This window comes from Tachypleus tridentatus, chromosome 11, assembly GCF_004210375.1.
Source record: "Tachypleus tridentatus isolate NWPU-2018 chromosome 11, ASM421037v1, whole genome shotgun sequence".
Lineage (NCBI taxonomy): Eukaryota > Metazoa > Arthropoda > Merostomata > Xiphosura > Limulidae > Tachypleus > Tachypleus tridentatus.
The window spans coordinates 79,719,107-79,734,050 of record NC_134835.1 but is presented as its reverse complement, the minus strand read 5'-3'; the positions used below and the strand labels follow the sequence as shown (position 1 = coordinate 79,734,050).

Genomic DNA, 14,944 nt, shown 5'->3' with positions numbered 1-14,944 from the left:
TATGAGTTAAAATCAAACAATGCTACATTTACTTTTTTTTCTCCAAACCTATTAAAAATAATTACACTTACACTCTTTATCCTACAGTTAAATGTTTTGTGTCTATTTTTTTGAATTAAAAAATTAATCACAATATTATTTTGGTAAAAAAAAACATTAATGGTATGATATTTCTACCTACAGTTCTTTTTTCATTTACCTGGATAGAGGGGCAAGAATCAGCAAATAAAGCATGTATTTTAGTTTAAGCAAGGACTCCTAACCTTTTGTAAACTACAAGCCTAATTCAAGACTGAAAATAATGTGTTGTTGACCAACTAGACTTTAAACAGTTCTCATGGCATTTGAACAAGGCCATCCAAGCATGTGATAAAACCTGTTAAGCATGATTTGATCCTTGTATTCAGCAGTAACTTGCTGGTTTCTTTTAGTTGGTTTGTTTTCAGTTGTTATTTGATACTGGTTCATCGTGGAGAACCCCTAGGTTTGATCATGTTTGCTTAAATGAAAAGATAAAACAAACACCAAGACATATTATTTGAAAACTGCCATACTTTTATTGCATTCAACTAACAGTTAATAATACCACAGCATATCCAATGGAATACTTCCCTAATTTATTCATATTTTTAGCAAATATTAGATTAATTAAACCAGTGATAACGAGAGATATTTGAAAGATGAAGACAGAAATATGAGATTTCTGCCCATGCACTCGTGTATTGCTATGTTATTTAAGCAATACAATAGTTTAATACTTTTAATATGGTTAAAAACCAGAAGTAATTATACTGAAACATTACAAGAATTATTATTAGAGAAAATCTGCAAAAATTACATCACATAATTAAAAAAAACTTATTATTGACTGAATCAAAATCAATCTCAGAAAAGTACAGAGCAGCAGATAAAGTCAGAAACACATACAACAACAATTTCAACAACTGTGGAGTCTCATTTCTTCACCAAAATGGAATTAATAGTATACTAGATTAATCAAAAACGTTGTCATAACTGCAGTACACACACAGACATATGTGCTACAACCATCCTACTCAATTCTGCTATGTTAGAAATCTGTTACAAGTAGCTAAATAAGGGGAGAAACTATAATAGCAAAGCAGCAAGAGAGATGTGAAGAATGTGAACATTTCAAGACCCTTACTTTATTCAGCAACAGGAGTTAGTTGAGAAAATATTTAAAAAGATCAAAGGTCATAAGTGTGTATATATACAGGATACAGACAATGTCTCACCCATATATTATTTATATAATGTACCTTATTTATTTATTTTTTATTTTATTTTTTAAGACATCTTGAAAGTTTGTTTGTTTGTTTCCAAGTGAGAATCTTATTAGGAAGATAATTTGGTAATTAGAGATTGTATTTTTCAAGGTGAGAAATTACACATTATTGCATAAAATTGCCATCTTGTTAGAAAGAAATAGTTCTATTTCAATAAAACAACTGTCAAGCACATTTTTCAGTCAAATACAAGAGACTTAAAATTTTCAAAAAATGATTGGAATATACAAGACATGCTTATACAAAAAAAAACAACTTTGTCCAAAAACAAAACACAAAATATGACGATTCACGTGCAGAAAAACTTAAGAGCAATTGCCCACAATCGAAACATCATTCAAACACTTCTTGAATATTTATAAAAATTAAGAGAAATGTTGGTGGTTGACTTACTTGATTTCTGCATTGAAGTCTTATAGTTATAATTTTTCACACAATATGCATCTTATGCTTTATCAAAGTAATGCCATGTTTTTGCAGAAACCTGTATTTATTAACAGAAATACAACATCAAAAGTTACTTTGTTTTAAAGCAAGAGTCAGTGATCATGGAGGTAAAACACTACTGGATCTGTATATATGTAGGTGATTCAAAAACCCATTGACAGGCAAATAATCTAAAAATGGTGAAGCACTGGCAAATAATTGTTAAAGGTATAAAATAAGGTATTGCAAAACCACCTGTAACAATACCACTCAGGTTATTCATGGTTACTTTATATCATAGACACTGACATTCTTTGTGCATCATACACATAAATAAAGGTTTTAGAGAATATGGCTTCAGTGATATTACCATTGGACAGATCTGCAACATCACTGCATATCACTGCTACTTATTTTTCTAACCCTACTATTTCTGAATTATTTGCTAATCAGTGGAGCTCTGAGTCACCTTATACATAAAAATTATGAAACTCATCTTAACCAACTTGAAAGTTGACATCAACTCAAGCTATTAAAACATTTTTAGACAAACACACAGGTTCAGATGTCAAACTGACCTTTACTAAGGGAATGCAAGCCCCACATTTAAACAAAAAAATTACTGTTGTTATAGGTGAGTCTTTATAAACAGAAATGTGAAAGATTTTTTTGTCAAACAAAAAACATGGATTTTTGCTTGGTTATCAATCCGTAGATGATCTAAGTGTCAGAACAAATACCAATGCTAATGAGACATCACCATTATCAACATATGACCCAACAAAAGAACAAAAATTACTTTAATAGTACTAACATGTGAAAAGTTAAAATGCACATAAAAAATAAATTGAAATTCAATAAACAACTATGTCTCTTTTTCACACAAAGAACAAAGTAACAAAACATGAGATTAGTAGAAATCAACATCACAGAAATACTTTGTACCCCAGCACTATAGGCCTATTCAATAATGCCAGTAGCTATGCCTAAAAATTACAATCAACTTAGTTAAAATCTATGTGAAGATGTACATTTCCAACATGTTATAACTATCATTTAAAAACAAGTGAGACATGATAAAAGTATGAACTTAACAGACCTTAAATTTTCACAAAAACCTGATCTCATCAAATGTACAATCAACTTAAAATAAGTAAAAAATTTTGTTTTTATTATTGGAATGTGAATTGTAATATTTTTTAAGACAGCTTACATTTTCTCCAATGTCCTAAAACACTGCTTATAAAAATATTCTGCTACTACATGTTACCTGAAAAGTATAAAAGACTATAAAGGAAACAGATTTTATATAAAGATGAAGAGATCATTCATTCAGAATGTTACTGGTAGATTCCATGAGAAAATAATGCAAGACTATTTAATACCTCAGTAATAATTAATGAAGTTCTATTACAAGCATAGAACTTGATAATGACTACATGATCATCACAAGCACCAAGAAAATTATGTACAGGGTGGCCCATAAGTCCCTATCCATCCATATATCTTATGTATCCCGTGTATCTGTGTGCTGTCCCTCATTCTCGATGCATAATATTATGCGATACCATGTTCTGCGAGACATTTTCCTCAACATAGCAGGGGTTATTGTTCCAAATGCTGCAGTAACAGCTGCCTTCAACTCATCATTAGTATTATAACGTTGTTTAGACACAATATGGATGGGTAGGGACTTGTAGGTCACCCTGTACAATCATATTAAAATACAACTACGTGTGTTTGTTTTTGAATTTTGCACACAGCTGCACAAGGGCTATCTGCACTAGATGTCCCTAATTTAGCAGTGTAAGACAAGAGGGAAGGCCACTAGCCATTATCATCCACTGCCAACTCTTAGGCTACTCTTTTACCAATGAATAGTGGGATTCACCATCATATTATAACACCCCCACGGCTGAAAGGGACGAGCATTTTTGGTGTGACTGGTATTCGAATCCACGACCCTCGGATAATGCGTTGAGTTCCTTAACCACCTGGTCATGCCGGGCCAAATATAAGAATGTGAATCATTACAATAACAAATAGTGCAACCTTTAAAGGCTGAATGGTCTTTAGTCAACTTGATTTTTATGGTCTGAGTTTTATAAATCCTACACACTTTTACAAAGTTCATTCACTTTACATTTTACATAGTTTCTCTATTAAAATGAATGGGCCAGGGACAAAATTACAATTATTTTGAAGAATAAGATTTCTATGACTGAGAAACTAATGTCTCATTAGTTTTATCCTTGTTTACTTTATTTGAAGTTGGTATTCTAAATTCCAATAACAAATGGTTTAGGTTGAATGCCTATTTACATATCCTCTTTATCTGCCTCAGTAGACTGAGTGACTTAAGTAACACAGCAGCATGATTTTTTTTATTACACTTATGAGATGGTTTCCATTTATATTAAATATGTGATCCAAATTATTGGCCATACACTGTTAGCAGTGAAGGTACCCAACTGATGAACCAGGGTAGAATGGTCATAGAAGTTTTACTGTAGTTTACTTGTTACTTTACAAGGAAGACTATTTATTATTAATTGTACTGGTTACCACAGAAGTTTAGCAGCTTATCTGATAGAAGTTATTATATAATGATAAACCAAGATCATTACTTTCATATATTTTAACCAATTTCTACCTTTTCTATAGTTCTGTAAATCTTCACTCCTGTCAAGTCGAGCTTCTTAAACTTATGGTATTTTGATTGTTTAAATGAAGCCCACTGTACAGCTTTGTGCTTATCTGTGATATGCCTACCATGTGTATTGAAACATGGTTTTTTAACAGTGTGAGTTTGCAGACATACCTCTGTGTCAGTTGAAGGCATCATAGTATTTATCTCTTATTTACTTATGTCCTTAACAAGCCAATTACATATTATCTACCCTGTTACTCATTTTGTATCTTGCACATTTTTAAAAACTCATATCTCAAATTAAAAGAAGTTTAATTTTTAAAATTTTTTCAATATTTTTCCATGTGCCTTTTAACTAATTATGTCAATTTCACATTCAATACCATGCAGAGTTTGTACAAGCAAATAAACAAAAACAGTTATGCACGTGCACTAAAAATTGCACCTATTCTTATTATAGCCAAGAATAAATGCAACTGCTTCAGTCTAAACATCCTGAAAATCTAACAGAACTTAACAATACAGATAAAGCAGAAGTCTTTAAGGTCACTTTGCTCTATAACAAACTACTGAAATAACTAATTCAACGTACCTTTTTACATCCAAATATGTATTTAAAAAGTTGAAAATAAATCATTAAATGGTAAGTATATAGTTTCTTAAAAAGAAAATACTTGATTTGTTCCCGAGTTTCTGAACAGGAGCAATCACACATAAATACAAAAGCACAGGTAAATTATAAGGTGCAGTGTGTGGTAAATATATGATTAACAACATGGCATTTGCCAGAAATTAGCTACATATAATCTGAGAGTACACCTGTTGTCACTTGACAGTTTTTCTAAGGCAAATGATCAACTGTGTTACATACACCTATAACAAAGTTTACAAGTACCAACACAGATTAGATTAAAATGCTGTTCTGCTTAGTAATTCTTGTATTTGTTATTATTTTAGAAAAACATAGTTTGCAAGTTAGTATCTTTTAAGATCAGATGTTCTAATTAATTTTTTTTATTGCTAGTTTTAAAAGTTTCAATCATACCTTTTTTGAGAATGTGTGGCACTGACTAGTATAGGTGGCAATACAATTTATTCCTGTCAGCATAAAGAGTAAGTTGGAATTTTATGAGCAAGTATGCAACTAAAATATTTTAATCTGAGTCAAAGATACCATATTTTGTTTATGACCAAGTAGTTGTTGAAATTAGAAACTCAGTATGAAGTTAGAGAGTTACTTCAAAGTATTAGCTGTACATTTATAAATTTAAAAGTATCTGTTATGTGTACTGTACTTGACTTCAGAAGAAAGAAAAAGGTAACTGGAAGTTGTACTAATAGCTTGTAGCACTTTACAGGAGTTGTAAGATGGGAATTGATGATTTCCCAAAACATGAATAGTGACCAAGAATAGTTTTAAAGGACTAAACTGCCCCATGATATTCAAAGGTTATGTTAATATAAGTGGATTTCCACAAGACCTTCTTAAAATGAGCTATTACTCTAACCACACAGTAACAGAAATGAAGTTACAGTTATTTCAATTATAAAATTAACATGTTCAATATGACAGTTAACTCCTAAAATAAAACCTACTGTTTATAATAAATAAACACATTCATGGTTACTTTTGTACTGAAAACTGAAACATTAAATACATTTACCCCACATTCATGGATACAAATTTATCAGAATTTTATGGGGCAAATTATCCCCTTCCCCAACATTTTTGTGGATTTTGAAAGTTATCTAATATGTGTTTCTGTTTAAGAAATTGAATGAAATGATTAGATATACAAATCTGAATATTAAAAGAGTAATGGATTTTTGATTTAAAACATTAAGTGCAGGCTTATTCTTAAAATAATTTTTCCTGCTGTCTTTGCTACTATCAACTGGACACTGCTTAGATGGCTTGGTTCAGTTAACCATAAATATGCCAAAACCCTTTTCTTCAGTCACACTTGAGTTGATTTTCATCTTCAGGAATAATCTGCCTGTTAATGTGAGCTGTTAGATAAAAAATTTTTTTTTATTGCTACGTGAATGTATAAAGCTATATTACTGTAGCTTTAAAAACTTAATATATTTTCATCTATTTTTTCACTCTCATTCTTCTACAAAGGCGGCATCAAGCAAATGAATGATTACTGATGATAATAAAGTATTTTTATCACCAATGTGTGGGATACAACAGGAAGGAAAGAACTATCAGTGCAACTGAATTAATAACACTAAAATAAATTTGCAAAGGATTACACAAACATGACATTGTTATCATCAAACACACCTAAATGCAAGTATATAAATATAAACATATACATTAGCAAGATACTTGTACAAAAACATATCGATAATATTTTTATTTCAAAAACAGAATATCTAATGTTTGGATAACTGGAAGCAAAAAGAAATACTTTACTCAAAACTTGAACTATTTTGTCTAATTAGTTTACTACACTGTTATAATTAAAGTTATACAGTTAACAGCAAAGAACTTGCTTGCAACTAAAACTGAATGACACTTTGTAAACCATAAATAAAATAAATCATTATACATTCATGTAAAGAACTTTAATTTTGCTTTACATTTTGTAATACAAAGTGTAATCCAATAAAAACTTTGAAGATACCTATTCCACGCTCCAATATCCAAACAATACTAAATCAGGCACCATAAAAACAAGCAAAATCCAATTAACCAGGTAAAGTGTCAATGCACGAAGGTCTAAAAACACACCTACGATTCAATAAAATTTAAAATGTACAGTTTCCACACAACAGTCAAGAGTTACATCATTAATAAATTTACAAATAATGGATACGTCTTAATTATTAACACTGCACTATACAGAGAAATAGTTAAAAGAAATTTTCAGTTCCACGTAGGCTTGTACAGAGTAAAATGAAAATTGAAACAGAAATCACAAAGCTCTCACAATTACCATACCCAATTTCCTTAACGCGTTTAATAAATCGACCCGAAACTTAGGCCTATTTCAATGTTGAAGCTTAATAATTAATTTATAATCTTTGACTTGATCAACCAGATGAAGTAAACACTTCTTCACTGTTTTCTGGTAGATCAACAAAAGTTCATTTATTTCTTAAAAATTACTTTCATTGTAAATTTTATATTTTTCATGCGTCATTTGCGTGACTAACACGACATACAAAATTTATATTTTGTACATTTCGTTACTTACAAAGCCAATGCCTGCATAAACTTTCATTATTTACAGTGATGACAGATTTCACCAAAACCAATGATTCCATAGACGTGATTGGTTGTTACTCGAGTTTAATCCAGTCTACGAGATGAATAAGCCAATTATAAATTGTGTTAAAAATTTCGTACATATTCATCTGTGTAATATTTCAAACATTCATTTTACCTTTATTGTATTTAATTTCCCAACAGTAATTTCATCATAAATAATATTTTCAATTGTAAGATTTAAAATATTTAAAAGCTGGAATATTTGGCTAATGTTGTTATTTGACAAAAAATTGTCAACTATGAAATTACAAATTGTGTGGGTCTGGCATGGCCAGGGAGTTAAAGCACTCGACTCGTAATCTGAGGGTCGCGAATTCGAATCCCCGTCACATCAAATATGTTCGCCATTTCAGATGTGGGAGTATTATAACGTGATGGTAAATAAGAATGAAAGTTTATGCAGGCATTGGCTTTGTAAGTAACGAAATGTACAAAAATTAAATTTTGTATGTCGTGTTAGTGGATTCGTAGGTAAAGGAGTAGCCCAAGAGTTGAAGGGGGAGGGTGATGACTTGTTTCCTTCCCTCTAGTCTTACACTGCTAAATTAGAGATGGCTAGCGCAGACAGCCCTCGTGTAGCTTTGCGCGAAATTCAAAAACAAACAAACAAATTGTGTGTTGTTATTTATTCCATATAATAAGTGTTTGATTAACCAACCGAGGAATAATCTATAAAGTAAACAATTTCTTATTTATTTGCTTGTTTCACAACTAAATGCTAAAAAAAGAAAAAAACTTAAAACATGCAACGATAGTATTCAGGTCCATTAAATGTATGTCACAGGTTTTTCCTTTTATCTGCGCTAGCCGTCCCTAATTTTGTAGAGTAAAACTAGAGGGAAGGCAATTCGTCATTGCCACCCATCGCCAATTCTTGGGCTACTCTTTTACCAACAAATAGTGGAATTGAGTGTAACATTATAACGCCCCAACGGTTGAAAGGGCAAACATGTTTGGTGCGATAGGTTTTCGAATCTGCGACCCTCAGATTATGAGTCGAATGCTTTAATCCACCTAGCCATGCCGGGCCAGGGAACGTGGAAATATATTTTGTGCTCATGTGTTATTAAACCCACTCAGAATGTGTTAGATTAACTTCATTTGTTCTTTGACAAGTTAATCCACTGAATTATAAGATACAATATACATTTAAATGTAAAAAGCTACACTAATCGTGTGGATTAATTTTAAAAAGATTTAACAATATAAAGGATGCTAGAAAATGTAATTGAGCGTATAGATGAAGTCTGATTTAAAACTTGAAAAAAGGTTTTTCTCTTACACCGAAATTAAAATAGATATAATAGTAAATATTTCACAATCTTTAAAAACTGCCTTGGTCAGAAATCAACCATTGCAATATTACTGTTGATTTAAATAGTAAGATTTTACAGTTATTGCATTATATCAACCAACGTTTTTCTTTTTGCTTCTGCTTGGCTTCCAAATATCGTGTAGGGTGTCATTTCCTTGACTAATCCATTTATTCACATAGTGACCTTTACTTCTCTCATTCTTTCCTATTCATTATTTATCCCATAATGAAAGTTGGTTAAGTCAATGGATTGTGTTCATAGAAGCAACCATCACACTATAACCACTATAAATATATATATGTGCATAACAGTCTTTCATGTACGATTCCTTGGTCTACCACTTCACAGCTGTATCTTACGAAACTGCTTCAGTGAATGAGTAAATATCGCATGTCACAGACTTCATTAGTCAACAGTATATGTGTTTTCTCTGCTATCTACAGCCATTCTAAGCAACAACTTGCAAACAGATACCATAATACGCCAGATTAGAATGTAAAGTTTCACTGAATCTCTGTCATCATGTTTTAGAATTTGGCCCAATGGATGACTTTGTTTTCTGTCAAATCAGACAATGGTTTATTATTGGTAACTGTTCTAATCCACTACTCTATCTGTTTCTTTATCAGATATTCTGCCCTCTCTGGAATGGTATGTTAAGACTCAAAATATGCTCCTGGGATGCTTATTGTTTTATACCAAGATACAAGTGATCACTTACTCGTTTGGTCTAAAATGTGACCAATTACTCTTTAGCTGAATCAATAAAAGCTGGAAAACGAACCCTTTTCAATGTTTAAAAAAATATATATGTGAAAACGGCTCGTTTGGGTTGAAAAAATATTTTACGTAGAGGAGCGATGTTTCTGTGGGCAACACGCTTACTTGACCCCACCTAAAATTTACCTATAGTTTCTTATTTTTTCAACGTCATCTTCCCACAGATGTTTGCTCTAAGCACTTTAGAGGCTTGGGTGCATAAGATAGCTCTTTGACACTCAGAACCCTGTACTATGGGAACTATTACGTATTTTTATTTTAATTACTACATTTGCCAATGACAAAAACGTTTTAACTTTACGTGTTGGTCTTGCCGTTGGAACTCGGCTGTAGTCTACATTCGACTTCTGCTCGGAATTTAAATTCTTACCTATGCTGAGCGACTTCGGATTGTTACTCCGGGTCATCAAGTTCGTGTGGTCGCCATACTCCAAGTCAGTACTTGACCCTATAGGTCTTTTCCTTCTCAAAGAATCGACTCCCTTCACTGACCTGAGAATTCTGGGTTCACCTACTTGTACCCAACACCCACCAGTATGACGAACCATCAACTCTACAGCTAACCACGCAGGGTTCCCCGCGCTGTCTGACGCCGAGGACAGTCTGCCACCCGTCAGGCCCCCGGATGCAATCCGTACTCTAGGGGTAGGCATCCCAACTCCATCTCCTGGATCACACCTCCGTTCCTTTAACTTAGAGAACACACTAACTATTCTAACTAAACCCTCACTGTTGGAAGAGGATAGGGATAGCCTATCCCGCAACCCCAGTCAACGCAAAGTAAGGTATGGAAAATACTTACAATACTTACCTTAGTTTTCTTTTCATCTGTTACAGTAGAATTCCTTTGTTGTAGTCGCCTCTTGATTTCCTGTCGTATGTGTATTACTTGTCGAGCATTCTTGAGGAACACAATACACAACTTCACATGTGTAGTCAAAGTCACTATTTTTACGGTCCATGAGCCATTTGTCCTAGCACCTACACCTGTGAAGTACACAAACACACTGGTTAACCAGGTTTGCACCTCCAGCGTTGGCTGGTCCGCCTTGGTTCCCTCCTCCGTCGTTCACTTGAAGTCAGCGTGTGATGCTTGCCTCGACATAGTGATTTTTTTTTAAATCTCTGATCTATGAATCCGCCTTTTGTTTCCATAATTTTCGACTGTTCCGGGGCCCATCTCTTGTTAAATTCTACTTCCGATAATCGATGTTTATCAATTTTAAACCTAATTCTTGTGTTAGCTCTAATCCTTTTCATTACCATCGGAACACTTTCCTTTACGTTTTCATACACTGCCTTACACCTTGCGGACCATATCTGGTATTTAACTTTACTTAACAAAAAGAAAAAGGAGAATTTCTGGTTGGTTTTCACTGGTAGTGGGGTATTAAAGAGAACTGTAGCGTAACTTATCAGGCCTGTGTGAAAAATATGAGATATTTTCTTCCAATATACTTTTATGTATGCACAGTCATAGAAAGCATGTTTTGTTGTTTCTATGGGCTAGCAGTACGGACATTTATTTGTTTTCATGACTTTTTGCTTGTTTAATCTCTGTGTTGTGCTAATTATGTCATGAGCTATTTTGTAGTTAAGGTCTCTTCTTTTGCTTTCAATTTTTCTGTTGCTTGTTGTGAACCATAGTGTCTTCCAGTTTATGTGCGGATATTGGTTTACTATTTTGGCTTCTATTTTATCTGTTAAATTTTCGTATATTTTTTCTATTGACATTTTATGTAGTTCTTTTGCTGGGTTTTTTATTGTCATCTTTTTCGTTTCTGCAATCATCTTTTTTAGGTAGGCTGGTGGAGTCTCTGCTCGTAGTGCTTGAGGTCTGGTCTTGTTTACGTAAAATTTGGCGTTGAACCCAACTGTGTAGTTATAGAAAAGAGCACAGTTGTGTTCAGACCCCATAATTTTACACATGTTCTGGATCGTAACTGCTGTCAGGTAGTTGTCCAACTAGGGTAGACCTGGGCCTCCTTCGTTGGTCGGAAGATTGACTATTTCACGTGCCAGGCGTTCTCTTTTTGAATTACGTATGAAACTATATATTATCCTTTTGATTTTCTTGATTTCCGTCTCTGGGGCGGGAGTGTTCTGCCTAAATATATCATGCTTGGGTATATGACTTGTTTTATGGCCTTGATAAGACAGATCGTTTTCTTTCCAGTTTTCTATTTTTTCTTCTATTTCTGCAACTTTGAGGCTCCAGTTATGGGATATTGAGTCGTATGGACCCAGCCATATTCCTAAAATTTTTATGAGTTGTTTTGTCCAGCTGATATTAGATGGGGAGTCATTTCTGATTCACCATCTACCCAGCCAGAACCCTTTGGTTTTTCTTTATTTATTTTTGCTCCACTCGCACTACAATACGTTTCTAACGACAGCACGCTTTTTTCTATTGCTTTTTCTGCAGTTAACGTCAGGGTTACGTCATCAGCGTGTGTAAGGCACTTTTGCAGAATGATGTAATTGCCTGGAATGTGGACTCCTATTTATTTCTGGGTCTGCGTTAACGCTACTAAGAAAAGTATTCGATTATTAGAACATATAAAGTTGGGAAGAGTGGACATCCTTGTCTTACTCCTGTCTCAATTTCTAACTTGTCTGTCAAGTGTCCGTTTATATTTATTCTTGCTGTCACCTTTTATATATTAGTTCTATCCAGCTAATTAATTTATCCGGAAAGTTATATTTCTTTAAAACATATAACAGATATTTATGATCTATTTTATCAAAGGCTTTCTCCTGATCTAGTGAGATCATACAAGTAGGAGTGCCTTTGTTATTAGATATTTGAATTATATCCCGGAGCATATTGACGTTAAAAAGTATGTCTCTTCCGGGTACTGCCGAAGTTTGGGCTGATTTTATTAATTGATCCAGTACGCTTGCAATTCTATTATTTATACATTTAGTAAATAATTTATAGTCTACATTGCTCAGTGTAAGAGGTCTGTAATCTTTTATATGATCTGAAGAGTCCTTTTTACACTGCAGACTAATTATGCCTTCCGTGAAGAATGGAGGTAACTTACTTCTTTCTAGGCTATTGTTAATCATTTCTGTAAACGGTTTTCCTATTATACCCCAAAACCGTTCACAGAACTCTACTGGGAGTCCGTCCGGTCCTGGAGTTTTTTTCCTGCCGAACCGTTTCATAACAGTAGTGATCTCTGCTAATTGAAACGGCTCACCAAGATAGAGGAGCGAACAACGTTTCGACCTTCTTCGGTCATTGTCAGGTTCACAAAGAAAGAAAGAGGTAACTGATCGGAAGCTGACCACATGTTTGAAAGGGGTTGTGTAACTGAGTGTCGGAATGCAAAGGGCGGTGTTAGATGTTTGAATATATAATTTTATATTATTTAATATATTATTTTTAATATAGGTATAAAGGTGTTCCTTTGTATTGTTTATTTCTGGTTTAAGTTGATGTATAAGTAAGCCTTCTTTAATTTTGCGTTTGTTTATGTTTGTTTTTTTATTTAGTATTTGAGCGTTTTTCTATGGTTATGTTGTGTTTATTTGACTTGCAGTGTTCGAAAACGTGTGAAGGTGACTTTTTATGTTCTTTGAATCTGGTTTCCATTTTTCTACTTGTTTCTCCAATTAGAAGTCGTGGCAATTATCACATTGTATTTTATAAATAATGTTGGTGTGGTGTTTGTCAGTGTAATTTTTACATAGTATAGACCTCAGTTTTGTGCCTGGTTTTTGAATAAATTTGGTATTAACTGGAATATCATATTTTGTTACCAGTTTTTGCGAAATGTTGGTTATTTTTCTGCTGATGTCAGGAATATATGGTATGCAGCAGTATATGGTTTCGTGATTTTTTGATTCGTGAGATATACTTACTTTTGTTGGTTGATTTTGCTTTCTGTCTAGGTGCGTGCGTATAATGTTTTCTACGGTTTGTGGAGGAAACTTATTGATGTTGATGAAGTATCGTCTTATTTTGTCTAATTCATCGTTAATTTTATCTGGTGAGCATAGTTTCATGGTTGTGTTTATTTGGTTTCTTAGTATGTTGAGTTTTTGTTTTGTTTCATGTGCTGAGTCCCAAGAAATGTATAGTCCAACATGGGTGATTTTTCGGTGGATTCCAATTTTAAATTGTGTATCGGTTGTTGTAATTTTGAGGTTAAGAAATGATATTTGATTGCTTTCTTATTGTTCACATGTGAAGTTGATGTTGGGATGTATAGCATTAATGTGATTGAAAAAATTAAGTATGTGTTCTGTAGATTTGAATCCCACAACCATGTCATCTACATATCTGTACCAGTATAGTGGTGGATGTAATGCTGTGTTAATTGCTTGTGTTTCAACTTGTGTCATAAAAATATTGGCTAGAACTGGTGATACTGGGTTGCCCATGCTTAGGCCATTTGTTTGTATATAGTTGTGGTTGTTGAACCTTGAAGTTTGTCTTCATCATGGTGAATTCTATGAGGGTTGCTAATTAATTTTTTCGCTTCTCTAGGTAAAATATTTTCTCAACCCAAACGAGTTGTTTCTACATATATATTTTTATCTACAAGTGGGTTTTCTCGACATCACTTTTCAATATTTGCCGGTTCATTACTGTATTCATAGTCATCTACTACCCATCATAGTTTTTAATGTTCCAGCTACAATTTGATTAAGACTTTGGTGAATGCAATGGACCAGGTCAAAGAGTAGATATAAAAAGTTCCTGTTTTTAAATAATATACTATTGATAGGCAGCGCTGATTATGAGCACTTACATTGTGAAGGCATCATACAACATTTATTATCCAGTTCTTAGATTTTGATAATATTTCCGCAGCCAGAATCTGACTACCACTACATTTAAGAAGATACCTCACCATGTTGCCAAGCCTCATCTCCAATATTGTTTGAGCTTGCTTTTATTTTCATTTCAAGTTCCCAAGAAGAGGCATTACGTATTTCTAGTTTGCTTCATGTTTTTAGGTAACAATGCTTAACCAGCAGCTGATTGCAGCTCTTCTTTCGATGGTGCAAGTTTGTATGTGCTTGTATTATCATGAAATGTGTGCCTTTGGTCACATGGTAGTTTTCGTTGTTCTTTGCACTCTTCTATTCTTTGCATAGCTTTCTAGTTTTTTTTCTAGGTGGTCCAAACATCATCTACGTGTCGTCATTTAACATTTCTCTTTTATCAGTA

General features: G+C 33.3%; 1 protein-coding gene across 13 annotated transcripts in view; it reads right to left on the bottom strand.

Annotated features, from left to right (window-relative positions):
* The window catches only part of LOC143232570 (P2R1A-PPP2R2A-interacting phosphatase regulator 1-like), a 56,181-nt gene extending 48,438 nt beyond the window's left edge, over positions 1 to 7,743 (bottom strand). For 5 of the 13 annotated variants that reach the window (XR_013017599.1, XR_013017600.1, XM_076468165.1 and 2 more), the window contains exons 1-2: positions 7,017 to 7,582; positions 377 to 6,393 (exon numbers count right to left, since the gene is read on the bottom strand). Coding sequence is in view for 6 of the 13 variants with exons in the window: in XM_076468165.1 (XP_076324280.1) it covers positions 377 to 468 (92 nt within the window). In the remaining 7 variants the exon portion in view is untranslated. The other 8 variants (XR_013017602.1, XR_013017603.1, XM_076468164.1 and 5 more) reach the window with 5 other exon arrangements.
* Between the last annotated feature and the right edge of the window lie 7,201 nt (positions 7,744 to 14,944).